The 23,155-nt window shown below is 49.8% G+C and overlaps 1 protein-coding gene across 1 annotated transcript in view; it reads right to left on the bottom strand.

Moving 5' to 3' along the window:
- Nucleotides 1-6,926: 6,926 nt before the first annotated feature.
- UBR4 (ubiquitin protein ligase E3 component n-recognin 4) overlaps nt 6,927-23,155 on the bottom strand; it is a 139,148-nt gene continuing 122,919 nt past the window's right edge. The window contains exons 95-107 of the mRNA XM_083628333.1: nt 22,932-23,051; nt 19,725-19,915; nt 18,373-18,546; nt 17,625-17,724; nt 16,115-16,333; nt 15,359-15,472; nt 13,762-13,904; nt 13,329-13,454; nt 12,875-13,069; nt 10,748-10,972; nt 8,674-8,764; nt 7,894-8,056; nt 6,927-7,352 (exon numbers count right to left, since the gene is read on the bottom strand). Coding sequence (XP_083484459.1) covers nt 7,288-7,352; nt 7,894-8,056; nt 8,674-8,764; nt 10,748-10,972; nt 12,875-13,069; nt 13,329-13,454; nt 13,762-13,904; nt 15,359-15,472; nt 16,115-16,333; nt 17,625-17,724; nt 18,373-18,546; nt 19,725-19,915; nt 22,932-23,051 — 1,926 coding nt within the window. The 3' untranslated portion in view covers nt 6,927-7,287. The remainder of the gene's footprint in view (nt 7,353-7,893; nt 8,057-8,673; nt 8,765-10,747; nt 10,973-12,874; nt 13,070-13,328; nt 13,455-13,761; nt 13,905-15,358; nt 15,473-16,114; nt 16,334-17,624; nt 17,725-18,372; nt 18,547-19,724; nt 19,916-22,931; nt 23,052-23,155) is intronic.

Raw genomic sequence — 23,155 nt, 5'->3', positions numbered from 1 at the left:
ATAGGAGTAATAATAATAATTTATTGGTAGAAAGGAATTGTGGCTGTTGCTTGCTTATTTATTTATTTATTTATTTATTTATTAATAAATGACACAGAAAATTAAAGTAAAGTAAACAAATACTAATACAAAATTAAACTAAAGGAAATACATGTAACCTCTGCCCTGCAAACATAAACCCTACATACCCCCGTGACTTCCCTCCAACCCGGCTCGACTTCCTTTAGCTCAAATTTAAATACTATCCTTGCATTCTTTGGATAGTACATCTCTTAGAGCCATTTCTAATTTTTGTTCTCACTTAGACTTTACATACTTAATCCATGCATATCAACATACGCTTTTTAGAGCAATGTTTTCCCAGATACTCCTCAAAGCATTCCTCCAGGAATCATGGCTGTTGCTTTTTAGTGGTGCCCTGTCATGCACTCTACCAGGGACAGCCCGTCCCATTTCGCCACCTGTGGCTCCCAACCTGCATGTGCCCCACTGGCTGAAGGCTCACTTGCCAGTGTCTCAGGAAGGTCACATGAGGCCTCTGCACAATTTCATGGGGCTCTCGCAAGATCTCACCAGAACCCAGAAGACAACGCAGCTGCTTCTCCTCACTTCTCCAGCAGCAGGGCCGCACCCTTGGATTTCACCACCTGAGGCAGCTGCCTCAGTCTGCCTCATGGTCGGGCCGGCCCTGCTTTCTACCCTACCTAAAGCCAGATGGGCTATTTGCAGTAATCATCTTTATATCTCAGCCTCATTCACAAGATGCCAACAGGGAGTTCCATCCAGCAAGCCCATGGAGTAAATCCTGGCAAAGAGAAAGCAACTCCTACCCTAGACAACACCCAGTAATGAATGAACCTCACGTGGCTGTGCTGTGCATCTGGATCCAGATTCTCATTGACTCAAATCATACTGTGTCCTACTCTCCACCTCTACAGTGGCCCTTTCCAGTAACATTTCCTAGTTTCTCTCAATACCCACCTCCCTTCACTTGTTCTGGTCCAACATCACCTCCCAAAAGTTTCATTTCCCCAACATCCATTCTCTTGTGTAGGTGCCAACCTGGATCTTCTAAACCAGGTTTCTCCAGTCTGATTCTCTCACCCTACAAGTCCCACCAGCCCCAGGCAGCCAGTCGTTGGAACACTGGATTAAGAGGGAGCCTTGACCTGATACAGCAGGATGGTGCTGAGCCTATTTCAGAATACACTAATAGATAGCATTGGTTCCATTGTTCAAGATTCAGAGGCAACTTGTCCCTGAGTGCCAGTTGCCAGGGAACAGAAGCATTTTATGTAACTGACAGGCAGAGAATCAGAAGCCTTCTTTCTTTTCTCCCCGCCCCCAATTTCTTTTAATCTTGCTGTATCAAAAAAACCTTCAATTTAAAAAAAGCATTTTAAAATGGATACTGTTAGGAAAGAAGGGACACGGGTGGTGCTGTGGTCTAATCCACAGAGCCTAGGGCTTGCTGATCAGAAGGTCGGCGGTTTGAATCCCCGCGACGGGGTGAGCTCCCGTTGCTCGGTCCCTGCTCCTGCCAACCTAGCAGTTTGAAAGCACATCAAAGTGCAAGTAGATAAATAGGTACCACTCCAGCGGGAAGGTAAACAGCGTTTCTGTACACTGCTCTGGTTTGCCAGGAGCAGCTTAGTCATGCTGGCCACATGACATGGAAGCTGTATGCCAGCTCCCTTGGCCAGTAAAGCGAGATGAGCGCCCCAACCCCAGAGTCATCTGCAACTGGACCTAATGGTCAGGGGTCCCTTCAACATTACTGTTAGGAAAAGGATGCTGAACTAGATGGAGCTTTGATCTGACCCAACAGGCTTTTGTGTTCTTACCAGACTTTTCCTACCCCTTACCGACACTGCTGTCTGAATATTCTGTTAACTCATGAGAGTATCCAGAACAAGGCAGCACACACATACTACATTTGGATTGGGCCCAGTGGCGTAGTGGTCCAGGGTTGTGGGGGATCCACTACCCATTACAGTTTCTGCGGAAAGGTCCCTGTCTCCTGCATCCTAGAGGTTATGAATCAGCAGCTCTTACCAGCAGAAGATATGAAAGAGCAGCTCTTTTGTCATTGAGAAGGAATCTCCTCCTGGAGTCCCCACTGGAGCCAGCGTGAAATGAGGTACATCAGCCATTGAGGTTCAGCTCCTAGGATCACGCTGGAGAAGAACATTGAGGAATTGTTCTGTATCCTCCAAAGCTAAGCATTTCGTAACCCTGAAAACACAAGAAGGTAGTGCACAAGTTCTGTTACATAAAGTGGAACTTCAAGGGAAACACATTTTAAGCCACTCCGAAGGAAGATATTGGAGCACTCGAAATAATTTGCCCACATAGGTGTCCAGAAAATAGTTGATCTAGCTGAGAGGCAACACATAGAACTCTGCAGTGATTGCTGCAATGCATGCCCAATTGCTATTATTTATCATGAAAAGTTTGTTGCATGATCTCGGAAGGGGTGTGGCTGCACTTCTGCATCTGCCGCACTGCTGGCTGGGCCAAAGGTAGTAGAGCAGGGATGTGGAACCTGTGAGGCCTTCCAGATCCTGTTAGATCCCAACTTGTCCTCATCCCGGGCCATGCTGGCTGCTGAGGGTCTAAATCCAATATCATCTGAAGCGAGACCTGTGTCTAAAATCCTCCTGACGGTGCCGTGTGTTCCTCAAATGTGATCTGAGCCGGAAAGAGCTTGTGATTCCTTTGAGGCATTTGCGTTGGTGCAGATGGCACTGTTTTAAGGCAACAACAACATTTCCGAGGGTTTGGAGAGATGATCCCAAACAGGCATCTGATGGAAAAGGAGAAGTTGCTGGAGGCAAAGAAATAGGGGATGACTCAAGACAGCGTATGTCAGAGCAAAGGGGACACGACTGGAGAATAAACAACTCTGCTGACATTTGTACATGGATGGCACTGCCAATTATTCCCCAATTGGGAACAACCTACACAGCTGGCAATGCACATCTGCTGTAAGCCCTTCACTACGTGCGCAGACACACAGCCCTGCGCTTATCATACCAGTTGAAATATAAATGGGCGAAGCACTTCGTCACTGCAAATATTGACCAAGCAGGCGAAACTGTTTTATAACTTGTTCTATTTGGTCCTGCCGTGAATCTCTGTTTTCCCCCTGTTTTAACTGCTTGGCTCGCAGAGCTTGTTTTTCTTTAAATCCCTGGATTAAGACAATTACAAGCAAGTTTACAAACTGGGACTGCTCTTAAAATTGTTAATAGAGGCTATTAAAAGTATCACCACACACAAATGGGGTACATAGTTTGCCACCAAAAGCCTTCACCACTAGGCCTTTTGAAAGAGGCGCCTCAAGGTCTGGGCCAATTTATCTTACAGCCACTACAACATCAAGGGTACCCTTTGCTACAGTTGCAGAAACACAACCCTGGCCTGGGTTTTTGCTCCAAAAGCAGCCATCTCATGGTCAGCAGTGGGGGCGGAAAAACTTCCGAGAGCCCCAAGGCAGCGCTCGTCAATTGCGTGCCCATGAAGGCACCATTCAGAAAAAATCCAGTAATACACCATGTGTTTGGTGGGTCTAGCAAGTGAGTGCCTATTTTACACTCTCTTCAGAATGGACTTGGGAGAAAAGGACCGTCCTGTTCCCAGAATAGACACTGCACTACGTATGACAAAATGTTCCCAGCAAGGTTTGGCCCAAACCATTTGATGTGCAGTCAAAGCCCCTTCCCAATTTCCAGGGGAAAAGCATTTTGTGACCTGGCTTTTCCTGTTTCACTATGAAACACATCAACACCCACCCTTTCTCCCTTCCTGCCCCTTATGCCTTTAACTGACCCCCCCAAAAAAGAACTTGTTTGTGCAGGGCCAGACTTCAGCAGGCCCTCAGCACCATGCTGCCAATAGCCCCCCCCCCCCCAAACACCACACACACACTGCAGCTGCTGCAGATGGGAGTCAATGATCCAACTCCGTATAAGACAGCTTCTCATGTCATTTAATTCAGCCCTTTATTCAGAACAATGAGAACCAGAATCTTACTTTATTTTTAGGGAAAGGGCCATAGCTCAGTAGCAGAGCACATGCTTTGCACACAAACAGTCCCAGGTGCTGTTCTGAACAATACTGAGCTAGATAGACCAATGGTCTGACTCGCTATATAATGCAGCTTCCTGTGTTCCTATGCAGAAACAACTCAGGAAGAGGAAACCGACAAAGACAATGTGTAGTTGCTAAACAATGCCACCCCCCTCTGCACATCTAGACAGCAGAACAGAGACAGGTGGTCCTTGCAGTCTTCCCTCCTCCTGGAACAGGCAGGAGAGAAAGAGAGGAAAGGCTACATCTGATTCACACACCTGCCTGCACCTTGTGTTTAGAGAGAGATATTGACCTCCACCCTGATGGCTAACTAAGAGCAGATCCCAGCAAAACCCACAGGCGCCAACCAGCATGGATCAGTTGCAACAGAAGAGCCTGCCCTCCTCCCGGGGTGATGCATCCATTGCACCAGGCGAGGCAATCCTGCGCACGGGGCAGGATAGAAACGTGACTGGTATGCCACACAGCCATGTGAAAGTTTGTTTAACAAGCCAGGAGAGCGCTCTTAAGATCTCCCTGCCGGCTCTGCCAAAACCACATCAAGGATCCATCCCTGCAGACCTGCCAAGGAGTTTGTAGGCAGCCGAGGAAGCGAGTGCCAGGCCCCGTGCTCAGGGAAGGGCTCCAACATTCCCACAGTGGCTGGCTGAACGGAGCTTCTCTCCTCCACTGGTAGAAAGGGTCACGGGATATAGAGATCTGCCTGTGCAAGTAAGAGATAGAAAACATCCTGTCAAAGGCACCATAGTAGGACGGTGGTTGAGGGCAGCTGAGCAAGGCTGACGTTGGCCAGGATTTCCCCTTGCTCCAGGTCAAACCAATTCAGCAGCAGCAAAAAGTTGGGCACCCCAAAATGAAAGCAGATGAGGATTGTTTCCAGGATACCCTTGGGACAAAGTCGTGCATGCTCTCTGTCCTGTGAGGAGCAGTTGGGGTTGTCCCTGGATGTGAGGGGGCGATCCACTCAACATGTTGTGAAGGACACAAAGCGGCAGCCTGGGGGTTTTAAGGTCATGATGTCCGGCAATGGGTGGACAGGACAACCCAGGCTGTATCCCGTGCTAGTTCTACTCAGAGTAGACCCACTGAAGTTAACAGACATGACTAGGGTTCATTAATTTCCTACTCTGAGTAGGACTAGCAAAGAAGTGGCCCTGCCCTGGAGGTTCAATTTCTGTAGGCTCAAAGTCTCCACTGCCCCTTATGCTTGAAACTTCTTTCCAGCACCCATTCGTTCAAATCCCTCTCTTCCATTAAGCCTCTGGGCTTCGTTCCTTAGTTCTCACCCTCCTATAGCAACCCAGCCCAACGTACCTGTAGAGCAGCTTTTGTCAACCCGGTGCCCTCCAGATGTTTTCGACTATGACTCCCATTAACCCCAGCCAACGTGGCCGTAGGATGCTGGGGCTGATGGAAGGGCACCAAGCTGGGGAAGGCCTGAGTCAGGTCAAAAGGTAGAAGGAAAGGGGCAATGCCTTCCCTCCACCTCCAGCAATGCAGCATGTAATGTAGCAGCACGTTGTAGAACAAAGCATGATGGGAGTCATGGTCCAGAACACCTGAATCTCCAAGGTAGGCTGTAGGGCTGTGCTTTTATTGATCCAGAGATCCTCCTGGCTGTCCCTTCCTCCAGTGGATGAATTTAGAATGAAATCTCCTTGCGTCACAGAGGGCTCATCTTTTGCTGATTACAGTGCAAAACGGCACGTGGTTGTATGCCTGGTGCTAACCAGCTCAGGTAAAATGGGCTTCAAAACAGCTGCCCTTGCCAGGATCGGAGCTCACCACATCACAGCATCCTCACAATGAACTGTATCAGAATCCCAGCTCTTCTTCTCCATGCCATGCTTTCCTTCAGGCCAAGGTAGAGCCTTGCAGGGCAGCTAATTAATTTCATTTGGGGGTGGGATGAGGAAACTAGAACTGGAACGGGCGCCTCCAGAAACCTTCCAGGGAGCAGTGAGTCAGGAAAGAGCACCTCCGCCTACCCTTATCTGCCCGCACCCAACATTATCATTGGCAAATCACATAATGAGATTTCTCCGAATGGTTATTTGTGTACTTGTAAAGAACACCTTGGTTCAAAAGCTTGCAGCTCATAGGCCACTTCTAGAAGAATATTCATGTCTCTTAGGGGAGCAGGAAGGGGGAAAGCCAGTGGGGATCATGCACTCCAAACTCTGCTCAGATGTGGAACTTGGAAGAGGGAGGAAGAATGCTGGACGGCTGGGGAGTGTGGTGGAACGCTGGGCGGAGTTACAAGTGAGTGACAGGTGAAGTGCATCTGGCTGAGTAGGACAGTTGAGAGGTAGAAAATGAGATGATAATGAGGGATAACAAAAGCGTAGGATGGATATTAAGGAGGAGAGACAATTATGTTGTCACAATAGTCAAACTCTTGGAAATTTTTTCCCACATAAAAGCATTACTCTGTTCTGGTCTAGGTTATTCCTGCGGGGATATACTCAAACAAGGATATAGAGGGGAAGTTCTTTTGTTCTCGATAATACTTAGTAGGTGCAGGCTGTAGGTTCTGTAAGGACTTTTGAGGGAAGTCTGATTTCAGTAGTCAAACATCTGACCTGGCGACTTCCAGGGGTCCGGCAGAGGACCGTGGAACGTCCCAGGGGGCGACAACAGAACACTCCTCTGCACATGCATGCACTAAAAATGTTAAACCACAAGAGCTACAGTTTGCGTAAAGCAAAAATATTTTGTACAGACACTTTTCTATGGGTCAGTACATCAAGATTTCCAATGAACAGATAGCAGGAAAACCAACCCTTAGGAAGCGGTAAACACAAAGCAGGCAAAACTCATTCCCACCAGGGTTGTATTTAACTTATTTATTGACTGGTAAAATGGTCACACACACAAAGAAGCAGTAGAACTGACTGGGGCCGGCTTGGGTTATTCAAGTCCTTGCACGTTCCTTCACTGGCTCGGAGCACGCAAGGCAGAACATTGAGAAGCACAGGGGTGGACCGGCGGTGGTGGACAGGGGAGAAAACAAGCTGAAAATCCAACATCACTCCAAGATTGGGGTCAAGGCAGGGGGCGAGGTGGGGGGGGAGAGACAAGGGGCTTGGAGATAAAGTAACTGCAACATTCTTTGCGGGCTGGTTGGGCAGGATACAGAGGAACAGCAGGGAGGCAAGCTGATTGTGGTCTCTTCATGTAGCCACTCAGGGCTCAGGGGATGGAGTTGAGGAGATCCTTGAGGAAGCCATCGGGATCGCTGATTTCTGACAACAGTCCTGAAACCAGGAAAGGGCACGTCAGCTGTGCACATTCAGCAAACCAATTCCTAGAAGCATCTCCCTTTGCCACCAATTCAGGCAAGCAAGTGAAGAGGCAGGGGAGGATAGGAACTAATGGAGAAGATTGGTGCCTCCCCCTCACACTTTAACAGCTTCAGTCCCCAAAACCAAGGAGGCAGGAATAGCTAGTAGCCAAACTGCTGACCCACAGGAAAGGTCTGCAGTTCACTGTCTTGCTCACTTACCCACTGCTAATACTATCCAAATCACTTTTGGTTCACAAGATGCAGAATACACAGGAAGCTGTTTTATACCAAGTCAGTGCTGACCCATCTAACCCAGCAAATTGTATTCTTGACTGGCAGAGGCTCCTCAAGCCTTTCCCAACCCTGCTACCCACGTGAACACGTTCACTGGAGTTTTTATCCCTGTGGGAAACATCTCGGTTACATCTGAATCAGTTCCCATCACTCAAAGGCTGCATGTCAGTATACAGCGTTATTATAAAACACGCGTAGAGCTTTCCGGAGCAACTAACCAGCCACGTCCAGAAATTCTGAAAAGGTCTCCACAGGCATAAACTCCTCCTGGAAAGTCTTCAGAGCCTTGTCTGCGGCCTCGTAGATGGGCATGTCATTGTGGCGGATGTATTCTGCCAGAGAGTAGGACCAGCCCCCCTCTGTGTTACTCGTAGGCACCTTCTGGATGGGAAAGAGGAGGAGAAGGGAGGGTTAGAAGCTTGAGCATGGAGGACAAAGAGGAAGCAGGCAAACACGGCTTTAAAATGGGGAATCGGACCTAAGGCGGGGAAAAACCCTTTTGAAAGAAGGGCCTGTCAAGAAGTTATGTCAATAATGCCTAGATAGATCCTCCAGCTTCAAGAGCAGTATTCCTTTGAATGCCAGCTCCTGGAGAAAGGCTGTTGTCTTGTGGGCTCTTCCAGGGAGCATCTGGCTATCTGCAGTTGGCAACAGGAGAACTGGGAGTCCCTTTGCTGTGGTCTTCTTTTGTTCTTATTCAGAGGATGCCAATAATCTCGTCTACTGAGACTTTAAGAAGATGGGTGGTACATGCTGCACCTCTCCAGAACTGATAAAAGTTGTGGAAACTGGGGAGAGCGAAAGAACCTGGAACACTGATGTAAAATGTCTTGGTTCAGCATTTAGATCACCCTGAACTAGGATTTTCCCAACATTCCTCAGCCTGGGAGCTGCGCACGACAGATGGTGCCGGCCCCCTAGAAAAAAGCAGGCCACTGGTTTGAGGAGCGTTGCTAAAAGAAGAAGAAACGCACCAAGTTCATTCCAAGCTCGCTTACTTTGAACATGTTGTAAATGAGATCAACGAGGGCCCAGAAGAGGAGGCCGGAGCGATAGGCAGAGTAGTCCTTCACTGCTTTATCCGTTAGCCTGTTAGGAAAATAAGATCAAGCCTCGCAGTTAATTGCTACACTTTTCTTTGCTGCCTGAAGCTCAGCTGATGAATAGCCCCGGCTGTGGCGACAGCCAGAATCCCATCCATAATACATGTGGGAAAATGCGTGGGGCAAGCTCAGCCAGGCGCTGGAGGGAGGGAGGGAGGGAAGGAACACACAGAGAGACGGGGACGCTCCACTGTTCTCCTCAGCAAAACGATTTACAACTACGGCCGCAGGCACAACTGCAAAGTGTTGTGCAACGTGGGGCCTGGCACTGTTGCTGAAATTCCTGACATCTTGTTTCCATCCCCCCCCCCAAAAGAGGGGGGAAAGCATTTTCTCCAGGACTTAAGACCATGTAGTTAAGCATCCCCTGCCCCCTAAATCACCACAGCCATGTTGAAAGGGGATTCCCGGCTCCACTCTCAGAACGTTTGTGAAGGGCAGGTCAATGCTACAAAGCGAGAGGTGCCATCAAACTGCCTCTGCTTCTGTCAGGGCTCCGAGGCCTTGGGCTGCTTGAGAACTGCAGGCTGCCGGTCCCTGAGGAAAGTGCTTCCCCTGGGAGGCTAAAGCTACTTCCCCAGAACAGGCATGAATCAAATGGCAGATTTCCCTTACAGCAGCAGGAAATGTGCAGAGCCAATCGATGCCGGAGTCTGCAGCCCCTCCCCGAAGGTTACAAGACCACTCGGGCGCATATTACAGAGCATCCAAAATGCACGCCCTTCCATCATGACCCCTGAACACCTGCTCTCAGGAAGCTGCAAGGAAACACTTCAAGCGAAGGGGCCGGCAGAGTCTCCTCCAAAGACACGCACCCCAGTTTACTCTCCTGTAACACAGCTGATCCAGCCATGGCATGGTCCAAAGGATTAGGCCCTGAGTTCAAGGGACACACAGCACATCTTTTCTCCCTCTTACGGACAAGAGATCAGAGGCAGAGGACACGGAAAGCCTGGAGCCATTTCAAATGACCAGAGGGTCACCCCTTGGGCCTTCTTGGTGACAGCACCCGTCCCCTGCAGTGTCCTCCCTTGAGTAATTTGTGAGACAGGGACAGCAGTGACCTTTACATGCCCCTCAAAATCTATCTAGTGCTAAGCCTACTCAGAGCCAACCTGCTGAAATCAATGGACGTGACTAATTTAGAGTCATTTCACTGCATCTACGCTTGAGTAGAACTTAGCTGTAGACCACCCTATTAAGTTTAGCCAAGCTTTCCTAGGCTCTGAAAGTTGTATCCAATCAAGTTCAATGGGTCTACTCTGAGCAGGTCTAGCATTTTAAATTGTTTTGTATGCTACTCAGGTTTATATATAGAATTCGTTTTGTTTTACTGATGCCTTATATATATATATATATATCAGAATGCAACCGGGTGTGGGGAGGCACTGAGCCACATACTTAATGCAGGCAAAACAGAAACAGCTCTGTGGCCCAGACAAAGAGGAGGAAGGAGAAGAGGTCAAGCTCCTCCAGGGATTTTCAGCAGGCCCAGCTCACTTAGAGTCAATGTCAACTACATCTAATTCTCCTGTGTGCCTGAAGAGGGCGCCGAGACCTGAACCAACATAGGGAAAGAGAGTATCCAACAGCATCCATCAAAACCTTGCGTGTTGTTCTCGACTCTTCCAGGAACTATTGGAAATTCAGCTTTTTTAAAAAAAAAAAAAAGATGCTGATTTTTAAGCAGAAGAGCATTTTGTTTGATCATCAAAACCAGCCTTTGCCAGCCAGGTGCCCTCCAGATGTTTCAGACTGTAACTCCACATCAGCCTCAGAGTCTAATGCAGAAGGCAAAGGCTGTGTAGCCAAGTCATATCCAAGGGTCCCAATCCAATGAGCCTGCCTTTGTAACCCCATAGGTAACCCATTCTCTGGGGGTGGGAAGGGAAGGAACCAGCTGTTTTCTCTGCAGCACAGAGAGAGGAGAGGAAAAGGGGTGTGTGGATGGGTGTGGACAGCCGCATACCTGCTTGCTCCCCCTGGCGACACCACCCGAGCGTGTGAGATCACCAGCAGCCGCTTGAGAATGTCGATGCGCATCGCCTTCCACCTCTCCGGGGGCAGGATGTGAAGCGCCATGACGATGTAATAATGGGGCCCGTCCACCTCGAAGGCACTCTCCACCCACTTCTCCTTTGGGTGCTCCAGGAAGCTCTGCAGGTTCTTCTCTTCTCGAGAGGTCGCTCGTGTTCTGGAAGTCAAGCAGAGACAGAAGCGATGCACTTTGAACAGCAGGGGGAAGAAACCCTTCGACCTAAGAAGAGCTTGCCAGATTAGTCCGTCCAGCATCCTGTTCTCAAATTGGTCTACCAGAAGTCTGTAGCACAGCGGCCTCCCACAAGGACTAGACTACCCAACAATATATTGTTGAGGCTCTCCCTCCAGTGTCAAGAACTGACACCAGGGCTGAGATGCACCAAGCTAATGAGCTTGCCTTCCCCCATCCAACCAGACATCATTTCATTTCACAGGCTAAGCCAAGATCCACCTTCATATGTATCAACACCTGAACACAGGTCCCCTTAGCATACTCCAGGGGTCAGCAACCTAAGGCCCACGGGTCACAAGCGGCCCATGGGAGTCATTTAACCGGCCCACGAGCCACCACCGAACCGTACCACCCGCTCAGCAAGTCCTTGCACGCTGCGCTAAACCAGCATGGCACGGGGACTTGCTTATGTAGCGCCGGAAATTGCGTCTGCGCAGATGCCAGAAATCACGGGTGCGCACACGCGATCCGGCCCATGGAGGCATCTCCGCTGGAGTGAACTGGCCCAGCCGAGGTAAACCTTGCCGACTCCTGGCATAGTCTCTTCCCCAGGACCGATCCACCCCTAAGGCAAAGTGAAGTGACAGCCTTGGGCAGCAAGATCCACAGGGGCAACAGATCCAGCCTGCAACGAATGCATTACTCGCTGCTGCTGCAGTGGCAGCAATAGTTGCAGTACCGCCACAGCGACCTCTCTGCCAATAGAAGGCATTACTGGTCTCCTCCCCCTGCCCCCCCACCTTGTTCCTGAAGAAGATCTTCATTCATTCACCCCTTCTTTCCTGATGGGACACCTGCCATTTTTTGGCTCGCCTCAGGTGCCAACATGTCTTGGGCTGGCCCTGCTCCTGACCAGCAGCTCTCCCAAGACCTCTCCAATCCCCAGCCCTGAATGACTGGGATCTCAGGCACGCAAACCATTCATTCTCACAATGAGCTCTGGACCCCACTCCCCGAAGGAGTTTAGGCACATACATCAACATCGCGCCAAAGAACAGGGGTGGCGAACTGTTTTCGACCTCACAGCCACATTCCTTTCTGGGCAAACTCGCAGAGGCTACGTGCCAGTGGCATGGGGTGGGGCCAGAAACAGGGCACCAGATTCGAGTCCTACCCTTTGTAGAGAAGCCTATATACCCAAACTACACAAGGATCACACTACAGGAAGGACCACAGGATTTAATCTGAAGGTGTCTTCTCCTCAGCGGATGGACAGTATTCCCGGATGGGTCACTCCTTCCAGCCTGATCCACAGACAGGGCTCAGGCCAGTGCAGGCCGCTAAGCTTGCTTCGGGAGGTAAAGGTAAAGGTACCCCTGACCGTTAGGTCCAGTCGTGGCCGACTCTGGGGTTGCGGTGCTCCTCTCGCTTTATTGGCCGAGGGAGCTGGTGTACAGCTTCCAGGTCATGTGGCCAGCATGACTAAGCTGCTTCTGGTGAACCAGAGCAGCGCATGGAAATGCCTTTTACCTTCCCGCTGGAGCGCTACCTATTTATCTACTTGCACTAGCACGCTTTCAAACTGCTAGGCTGGCAGGAGCAGGGACCGAGCAACGGGAGCTCACTCCGTCGCGGGGATTCAAACCGCCGACCTTCTGATCGACAAGCCCTAGGCTCTGTGGTTTAGACCACAGCGCCACCCGCGTCCCTACTTCCTTTGGGAGGGGTGAGCAACAAAACCTTGAAATCTATTGCTCCATCTGCAGAGCAATCCAAAGCAGCAACCCGTCTCACAACGCCCTGCTCCACCAAGGGAGAATGGCTCAGGGAACAAATGCACAGACACACAGAGAGAGAGAGACAAGACAGATAAAAGGTACTGACGTGTTAAGGACATAAAGCACCGTGTGAATGATGTAGGGGATGAGGTGGACGTTGCTCTCCCGCCCTCCGCCGCCCGTGTCCACGCTGAATGACTGCTCCATGGCGAACCGGAGGAACAGCAGCTTGGTGTCATGCACATTGAGCTGGTAGGTGGGCTCCCGCTGCCCCGTGCACTCTTGAAGGTAGGTGTTGTGCCTACGGGAAGGAAACCAACACCAGGTTAGGCTGCAGATCTCACAAGAGGCCCAGGAAAGCCTCTTGGCTTTCCAAGAGTAGTTGGAGGGTTAAGGAAAGGGCAAAATACAGATATAGTTCTGAAAAGGTTGTGTTAAGATGGTACAGTCCAAGAAATCAGGCCCTCTTCCCCTACAAGCTGGTGGGAAGAGGGCACTTGCAGCAAGAGACTGCCGACCCCGACAGAACAGCGGGCAAAAGGGCTGCTCCTCAGACTCACCTGGCTAAGCAGGTGGCAAAGGCCGATTCTGGGACATGGGGCCCCCACACCGGCAAGAGGCCGTTGCATTTGGTGTTGGCATTCTGCAGGGCTGCACTCTCCCATTCCTCGCGCCCACGTGCCAACCTGCAGGAGTAAAAGCAAGGTCATTATCAGTCAGGGAAAGTCCCTTTCCCTGCCAACTTCTTCCCTGCAGAGCAGAGCTGGTGACTACTTCAGTCCAGAAGACTTAAATATTTTACACACACACACACCACAAACCCTGGAGCTTACCAACTAGTGACTTCCTTAAAGTATTGTTGGTTAGCTCATTACCAAAGCTGCAGCTGATGGGATTCTTCCCCAGGCTAAACCGAACCCCCAGCAGATCAGGCATGGCTTTGCGGCCAAGATGCAAAGGAGATCTCAGGCCCAGAGGGAAACTCAGACCCACCTCACAGCTGCCAGGTGACAGTCGTAGTGGACAATGTTAAAGTGCGAAACGGTGCTGTAGCCCTGCTGCTTCCGAGGCTTGTTCTCAAACTCCTCCAGGGCGACTCGCTTGGTGAAGGTGTAGATGCCCAGGACCTTGGTCGGCTGTGGGGAGAAAACAGAAGCTGCGGCGGAAAACCCAAGGCACCAAGCTTCAAATGGGGAAAAGCTGCACAGAAACAACTGCCGTTTTCTCTTTGGCCTTGGAAGTCTATAGAGCAGTGTTTCACAAAGCGAGCGATCCATCCCCCTGGGGGGGGGGAGCTGGAACAATCGGGGGGGGGAGTAGTAGCCTTGGGTGCAATTGGGGGGCAGTGAATAAAAATAAGAGGGCAGTGGAAGCAGAAGAAGAAGAAGAAGAGTTTGGATTTGATATCCCGCTTTATCACTACCCTAAGGAGTCTCAAAGCGGCTAACATTCTCCTTTCCCTTCCTCCCCCCCAACAAACACTCTGTGAGGTGAGTGGGGCTGAGAGACTTCAGAGAAGTGTGACTGGCCCAAGGTCACCCAGCAGCTGAATGTGGAGGAGCGGGGATGCGAACCCGGTTCACCAGATTACGAGACTACCGCTCTTAACCACTACACCACACTGGCTCTCAAAAAAGAAGAACGTTTTGAAAAACCCATTCGTACATGTTTCATCTGCTGTGGAATGGCACTTCCCATCAGGCTAGGCACTGCTGCGGGATGACAACAGTGTTTCCCCTGGATCTGACAATCGTACTGGAGGAGAGGGGTTTTCCCGGGCATGGGTGAACCCTTTTCAGCTTCACTCAGGCCCAGGAAGTGGGTTGCAGCTTGTGCTGCACCAGGGACCCGGCCACATTCATCACAATAATACATTTTGAATGCATTATAAGCATGCAACACCAGAGAGCAAATAGGAATTTATATGCATTTTTACATAGGCTTTATTTTTCTTTCATTGTAACGATTGAATTTCTGACTTATTTATAGTGTTTTTAACCTGTGTCTAGATCCACCCCGGTTCATCTTTCTCACTAGGATCATTTTTAACGTTACTTGTAATTTTCATTTTAATATTATCCTTTGTTATCTAAATATTCTGTGTGTGATGTGAATGTGGCCATAGTTGATTTTAATAAACAATTTTATAATTTCAAGCTTCAGCATGTCTTATCTACAACAACATCTTTCTTTACCATGTTGTAGCACATAGGTAGAAATAGAGATACATAAAAGAACGCAAATTTGTCACCGCAGCTTTCTGTTTGTTCACTTAAAGAAGGCAGATTTCTAGGGGGGCACTGAGATTTTTTTTTTTCCTGAAAAGGAGGCTGTAGGGCAAATGAGTTTGGGAACCTCTGGTAGAGAGTCACAGAATTATAGACTTGGAATGGCCCCAAAGGGTCATCTGGTCCAACACCCAGCAATTCAGTGTACACCTGCACGACTATGGATGTTGCTCAGCTGCCCAGCACCTTGGAAATACGGCTGCAATGAAATGTGCATATGTAGACACAGGTGCCTGCATGAAACAGTGTGACTGGGTGAAAATTGCCAGTCTCTGACTCCCCACTTCACCCCCAAGGTCTACCTGGAACTTGTAGCCCTCCCTGCAGATGCAGCAGGTGAGGCCCGGCTCCTCGATCAGCTCCTCCATCTGCTTCAGCAGCGATGTCTTTGTCACCACCTGGCCCTTCTCGTTGGTCTGAAAGATCCAGCACAGCAAGGTTGTCGAGGAGAAAAGCAGGGTTGGAGGGGGGAGAGAATGAAAACTGGCCGTGTGGGTTGGAGGAAGAGGGCCATCACAAGGCATGGTAAGTTTCGCATTTGAAAATGTGTCCTTGACCTTATGGTTGCTGCTATGGCCGTGATAAAACAACCGCGGTTTCCCTTGGCTAGAACTGGGTTGCCCTCCTGCCTCTCCGCTTAATTCTCCCCTAACAAGTGGGACCTGAACAGCCACTGGTCCGGCTGGATTAAATGGCACCACCCAAAGAGCCAGCCATTGCTAGAACTCGTGGGCATCCAATGGAGCTGAACGTTGGAAGACTCAGGAGAGATTAAAGAAAGGACTTCTTCATGCTGTGCAGAGTTAAACTGTGGAACTCTCTCCCACAGGAGACAGTGATGGCCACCAACTTAAATGGCTTGAAGAGAGGATTAGACAAAGGAGAGGGTTTCGGATGGCTGTCAGCCACAATGGCTATGCTTGGCCTCCAAAGTTGGAGGCAGTAATGTTTCTGAATACCAGCTCCCTATCATGGAATCTGGCTGGTCATTGTGAGAAAAGGATGCTCTGCTAGATGGGTACCAGGCCTAATGCAGCTGCCTCTGCTTATGCTCTTACCGTCATGCCAAGGGTGCCCAATGCTTTCTGGCGCATCGCCATGGCCATGCGCTTCTTCTCCGCTCGCGTCTCTCTCCGGGCGGCGTCAATCTTCTTGTTTACCTCTGGGTGCTCCCGCAGGGCCTCCAGGAGATTCTCGGCCAGCGTCCCAATCCCTTCGTCACTGGAGACTTGCTCCAGCTTGTGCAGGTTCGTGATCGAGTCGGTCCCAATGAGCACCTGTTCGGGGAGCAGACGTTAACGCAGCGGGAAAGAGGACAGGAGGAGGAGTCAGCCTTGGCCCTGAGCTGTGGAACCTGAAAAGGAAATCTCCTATGCTCTTCCCCCCTCTACACCAGATACAGCTTTGCTCTTAAAAAATTGTCTGTCTTTCAAGCGCAGTATAGTACAAAAAGGCACCCAGACCTCCAGGGATACTATCCAATTACCACTGAAGTTCAAGAGCAAAGTGAATTTTAAGCAACCAAGTAATGGATCGATGAAACTGGCGTAAGTTTGCATATGACATACAGAGCGTTCCAGTTACACCAGCCAAGATAGACAGGAATGTGGCAGAAGCCCCTGAAACACCTTGTAGAAGCACCAATGGAACACTTCAAATTTTCCCCTTTCAAAACCATATCACTCTTCTTCAAGAGCATCTCGTTTACCAGAAGAAGACTATTCTAAAGCAGAAGTTCCCAAACTTCTGCCCCCTGCCCGACCACCTGAAAACTGCTGAGGATCTTGGCGGACCAGACAATTGTTTTCTTCTGCCTGTTGTAGTAACTGCAGTGTACTGCACTAGTGGCTGTGTGATGTTCAATTGTAGTGTTGCTGCTTTTATTTCATATATATTGTACTGCTAGAATCACAGAATTGGAAGGGTCCCGGAGACCAACCCCCTGCAATACAGTGGTACCTCGGGTTACATACGCTTCAGGTTACAGACTCCGCTAACCCAGAAATAGTGCTTCAGGTTAAGAACTTTGCTTCAGGATGAGAACAGAAATCGTGCTCTGGCGGCGCAGCGGCAGCAGGAGGCCCCATTAGCTAAAGTGGTGCTTCAGGTTAAGAACAGTTTCAGGTTAAGTACAGACCTCCGGAATGAATTAAGTACTTAACCCGAGGTACCACTGTACAATCTTACTGTATTACAATTAGAATTCCAAGACACACTGCAATGCATCCGAATGACACTCGCGGACCACCATTTGGGATCCACTGTTCTGCAGCACACTTTGGGATGTTTTCCTTCTACCCCTTTGATGAACTGATGTAGCTCCATTATTGCTGGATCATTCCCACCCTAGGCACAAGCAACACCCACACACCCACACCTGAGGTCCAACATGCCTCTGTAGGGGCTGGGCTTAAAGAGCCCTTTGCCTTTGTCTCACACTTAGGAGAAGGCAGCTGTGCCTGGAATCAGCCCCTAGGATCAGGCACCATGTATATGCCTAAACCTGATGTACATGGAGACCAGATTAGATTCACGGGCCAAGGGAGGGGTAGAAGACATCTCTTTCACCTGTGTTGGGGGGTGCTGCGTGGCGAGACCTCGGAGCAGCCGGAGGATGAAAGGAAGGGCCGGCCGGGAGAGGAATTTCTTCCACACATCGGCATCCAAACTGCGGAGAGAAGATTGGAAGAGAGAAAGCGTTTGAAAAGCAGCTGTCAATATCAGCATCAAGACCTGGATTACTCCACCCCAGCCCCACTGTGTGGCTCACACACTCATGCCACCCGCTCCCCAAATTAAGGCAATTCAGATACTCCCAAAAAGAATGAACCACCTCAATTTCCACAGTGGTGTCCTTTTGCCCGAAATCATGCTTCATGTAGCTGAGCTCCAAACACCCCAAGAAAATGACTTGGCCAGGGGTGGCGGGTGAGACAGAGACCTGCAGTTGCTTCCCTGGGAGCCAACACAGAGTGTCAAGGGTCCAAGAAGCTGTTAAGGGCCCAGGTAACCTTTAGTGCTGCCTTATCCAGAACCGGGTCCACCTAGCCCAGTGTTCTCTGCTCTGACTGGCAACAGCAGTTCTCCGTGGCCTCAAGGCTGAGAAATTTCCCTGCCACCTAAACCCCAATATTTTGCTTTCTTAAAGGAATGCAAAGCTTGGGATTTTCTTTCCTCACATTAGCTCTGCAAGGGAGCAGCAAACTGGGCACACTCAGGCCACCCCCAAGGAAAGGGCAATGCCCCAACGCATAGGAGGCTCGTCCCAGTGAACTGCCATCCACAAATCGCCTCCATCCTCCCTCACGACTCTCACTTCTTGGCACTGGGGATGTGCTTCTTCATGTAGTCGAGGGCGTTTTGTGTGATCCCCCTCTGGAGGATGAGGTCTTTCAGGAGGTGCCCATTAGTGTTGTTCTTGATGCCAGCTGCTATTTTGCAGAAACAGTCCAGGAAGACCTTGTCATCCCCGCTGTGCTCCTCATCGTACCTGGGGGAGAAAAGAGGCAAGGGACTCACAAAGGCTGTCAGGGGGCCAATCCGGGCTCAGATTCTCCACTCTAAATACAGTGGTACCTCGGGTTACATACGCTTCAGGTTACATACGCTTCAGGCTACAGACTCCGCTGACCCAGAAATAGTACCTCGGGTTAAGAACTTTGCTTCAGGATGTGAACAGAAATCGCGTGCTGGCGGCGCAGCGGCAGGCCCCATTAGTTAAAGTGGTGCTTCAGGTTAAGAAGAGTTTCAGGTTAAGAACGGACCTCCAGAACGAATTAAGTACTTAACCCGAGGTACCACTCTAAAGCTAAGTCGCATCATTTCTTGGGGACAGAAGCAGAAGCCATCTGCACCCTCTGAGTCTAGCCTCTGGGGCTGCTTTTTGCAGAGCTGAGCTTGTAAAAAGGACTCTCGCCCCTGTTTATTTCTATGCCACTTGTTGGTCCGAGAGGCAACCCAAAGCAACTCAAAGTGAGTAAAATATTAATAGGAAACTGAAATAGTTTTTTGCTCACTGTTTTCTAGCATTAATTGTTGCAATACCCACGAAATGTGCATTAAAAGCACAACAAAAGGACACTGGAGAACCATAGTGATACAACTAGTGCAATCATTCAGACTCCTGAGAGCATTGGCTTTTGTCAAAAAGGAGGGAGGGGTGCCAAGTTTCTAGTTCTCAAGAGGGTGAAGCTATGCTTGAAATTATGCAAAGATATCCAGTGGTTTTGGGGAGGGGCTTCAATGCCCTCGCCCACCCTTAATGACAAGTAGAGGAAGTCAAAATTAAGCACATTTCCTATCTTTGTATAATGCACAAAACACACCTTTTTGTGTGTAACATACAGAGACTCCTGTATACAACCCAACTGTTTAAGACCAGCCTGGTGCCCCTTCAGAGTTTGGGGCTACAATGCCCCCCCCACCCCAGCCTGGATGGCATAGTCCAAATTATCTGAAGGGCGCCCGGTTGGGGGGATTCTGTGCTAGGCTGCGCAGAGTCTTGGGAGCTTTGAGGCCAGCCTGGAACCAGAGATTAAGCAGAGGTGCACCTCTGACAAGCAGAGCCCTTGCAAACCAGCAGCACCCCGATTTATTTTGCACACTTAAAAAACTCGAGGAACAGGAGAGGGCAGGAGAGTTCGGTTCAGGGTTCCCAGGGAGGCATACTTGTCGAAGCTGCAGTAGGGCTTGAAGCGGTCAACCAGGATCTGCATCTTCTCCATCTCCCCAAAGGACAGGTAAGGGATGATGCGGAGTAGGCCCTGCAGGACGCTAGGGTTGGAGCGGACGAAGGTGCTGTTGATCTGGTCCAGCAGCATCACCAGCTGGTCCTTGTCTCCCGTGAGGAGGAGGTTGCCCTGCGGAGGGGGAAATGGCCTGTCAGTCAAGACACCTGGAGTCTATCTGCCTTGGGACAGACACCCTTCTCCCTGCCCCACACCTCATTTACAGGGCAGCTTCTCAAATCTGGCTCCCGCAATCTCTTGACCTCGCTGCTCTCTGCAAATTCCCTCTTCCTCTGTTTCTGCTGCTCTCCCTCTATTCTCAACGCCTTCAGGACAACACCCCTCCGATAACCCCCTTGACCACTCCCTGATCTGGCAAAGCCAACTCTCTTAGGCTTTTTGTCCTGTCCTAGATTCATTTGGATGATTCACCATCAAGTCTCTGTCAGAAACGTTCCCTGAAACCAATTTATTAGCAACAAAACACGTGTTCCAATGAACACAGCAGGCTGAAAAGAAAAAAATCCCACTTAGGCAGGCAACAAGAGAAGGCCTAGTATCTCTACGGCATCATTTGGGGGGGGGGGAGCCAAACCTCCAGCCTCGCTAGGGAGTTCCTGGCTGTCCTTCAGCTCATGGCAAGATACAGTTCAACACCCTTGAGTGCTGCTGAAGAGGGTCAGAGGCTGGTCAGGCCCAGCTATTGTGACCTGAAGACCCTGGTCAGCCAGCAATATCCCCTCAGGGCTAACTCTGAGAAGGGAGGGGTGGGTCCACGGCTCAACCCCGCTATGCCGTAAGTGCGCCTGCTCCAGAGGGTCAGCTCTGACCCAGGGAACGTCTAGTTTCTAACCCCTGCTACTGACCGTGCTAGTACAGTGGTACCTCGGGTTACATACGCTTCAGGTTACAGATGCTTCAGGTTACAGACTTCGCTAACCCAGAAATATTACCTCGGGTTGAGAACTTTGCTTCAGGATGAGAACAGAAATCGTGCTCCGGCGGCGCAGCCGCAGCGGGAGGCCCCATTAGCTAAAGTGGTGCTTCAGGTTAAGAACAGTTTCAGGTTAAGAACAGACCCCCGGAACGAATTAAGTACTTAACCTGAGGTACCACTGTATGGTCAAAGGGAAGGTCAAGAACTATTGGACCTCTGTGTTCTGAACATGTCTTCCAATCGCTCTCATTTATCTAAAGGTTGGCTCGCCGCCTTCCTTCCAGAGGAGCCCCAATAACCCTTTGTTTCTTCATGCTTTTTTTTACTTTTTATTGAAAATATAAGCCCTATGTTTCTTCCCACATATAAGAAGCTGGCTTGCTTTGCAAAATGATTCTAATATTGCCAGGTGTTGAAAGATTGCAAGAAGGTCAACTAGCCTGCAGCCACGTTCGCTCGCTAATTAATAGTGAAAGAAAGCAGACACACTAGCTGGCAGAGATGGGTTTGTTTTTATACTTAGGTCTAATGTAATTGCTCCTCACACTTATCAAAATGTTGTCCTCGTGTAGAACTGAGAAATAAATTTCAGTTGTTTCTCACCTCCAAAGGGAAAACTATTTTCTTTTTTCCTTTCTGCAGCCCCATTAAATGAATTATAAACTGTATTTCTGCCTCTGCTGGGCCTCTCAGTCTTAATCCATTTTGCATAACAGAGAGGCAAGGTGGCCTTGAAAAGACTAGATGCTCCACATGATAGAGTACTAAAAATGCAACATTTTGCAGGAGACAGAAGAATGGGTGGATTTATACCTTTGTTTTAAAGCAATGTGCGGTTATGATATTGTATAGTAGGTAAAAGCATATTTCTTAGACCAATTAAAAGTAAGCATGAGGTGTTCATGAGCTGTCCATGTGCTCAGATGACCAATTGGAGCCTTGGAAAGGACTGGGCACGAGGGAATCATGGATGGGAAAATATTATAAAATGTCTTTGTAACCTACTGCCCTGGGTCCAGAATTTGGAGAATTCTTCTGGGCCATTTTATGCTTTCTGCAGACTGCAATAAATCTTATCACTTTGCATGATGCTGTATGCTTTTATTTGGCTAGAATACACTGATTTCCAGACCCCCCTTTGAAGGGCAACACAGAGAGGCAGCTGCATAGCCTCCTCAAGGGAGTGACTATAAGGTCCAATTACAGAGGATGCAGAGACAGAACAGGATCCCCTTTGGAAGGAACCCTGAGAGCAGGCACTCACGCAGGGTCAATGAAAAAGCTCTCCACTGCAGATCCTTCCATCGTTTCCTAAACATACGTCCTCGTGGGAGGAACACAAGCAGTTTTCTGGCACCACAAAGTAACCTCCAGGCATTGGAGAAATGGCACTCTTAAGTTCTTTCCCAGAAGGCCAATAACAGAACAGCTCTGTCAATCTACCCGAAGGCCGACGGATGCCAGACTTCCTGCGACTGCCATTAAAACCCCCTCAGGGTCAGATCCCTTCTTAACCCCCAGCCCAGAAAGACAAGAGCAGCTCTCAGCTATTAGTGATCCCCAACAGAGGAATAATAATAATAGTGGAACTGATAGTGGAATAGTAAGAGGTTTTGGAATGGAGAGGTGGGGCAGGGAGGGCATGAGACAAACACATCTTGGGTCCTGACACAAACACATCTTGCAATTGTATTTGTAATTTGCACCTCCTCCTTGTCCCCGGAACAGCTTCCTGGATCCTGTGGACTGTGGGGGCCCCTGGGCACCTGCTGGAATTTCCCTCGACTCCAACCCACAGCTATGCTAATTCCACCTGTCTCTGTATGCTGCTCAACAAAGCCATGAAGAAATTGTCATTTAGACCAGGAGTGGGGAGCCAGCTGTGACCCTCCAGATGTTCTTGGGACCCCAAATCCCAGCAGCCCAGGGATGAGAACTGCAGCCCAAAAACATCTGGAGGACCACTGGCTCTCTATCCCCGATTTGGGCAATGCCGCCTGTGTCTGTGGCGATTCAAGAGTTTCCTGAAGAGAGACGGGCAAAATACAAGCAAATACTGCTATGCAGGCAGGCCTCTGCCAGCAAGGAGCATACAAAACTAAAACAACAGGGAAGAGGATCAAGGGAGGGGAGGAATGAAATCTGCTCCCTGGATGCAGAAACCGCAAACCTCCCCCCTCGCCCCCACTCCTCCCACGTGCAAACACTCACCTTGTCCTCACTTAGCGGCTCGGCGTTGGACTCGTCCAGGATGATCTCCATGATGCTGAGCACCTGCTCGGCCACAGCTGCCCCTCCGCTGTCTTTGCTCTCCTGCTCAGCCACGAGAGCCTGGCGAGAAGGGTGGTGACAAGCGTCACAGTAGCCCGTGCCCTGACCCTCCGAGAAGCCACCCAACTGGTGCCAGCCTCCCACTCCCAGGCCAGCGTGGCGTA

This window comes from Podarcis filfolensis, assembly GCF_964270895.1.
Source record: "Podarcis filfolensis genome assembly, chromosome: 8".
Classification (NCBI taxonomy): Eukaryota; Metazoa; Chordata; class Lepidosauria; order Squamata; family Lacertidae; genus Podarcis; species Podarcis filfolensis.
The sequence above is the reverse complement of the archived record's forward strand: the minus strand, read 5'-3'. Positions and strand labels throughout refer to the sequence as shown.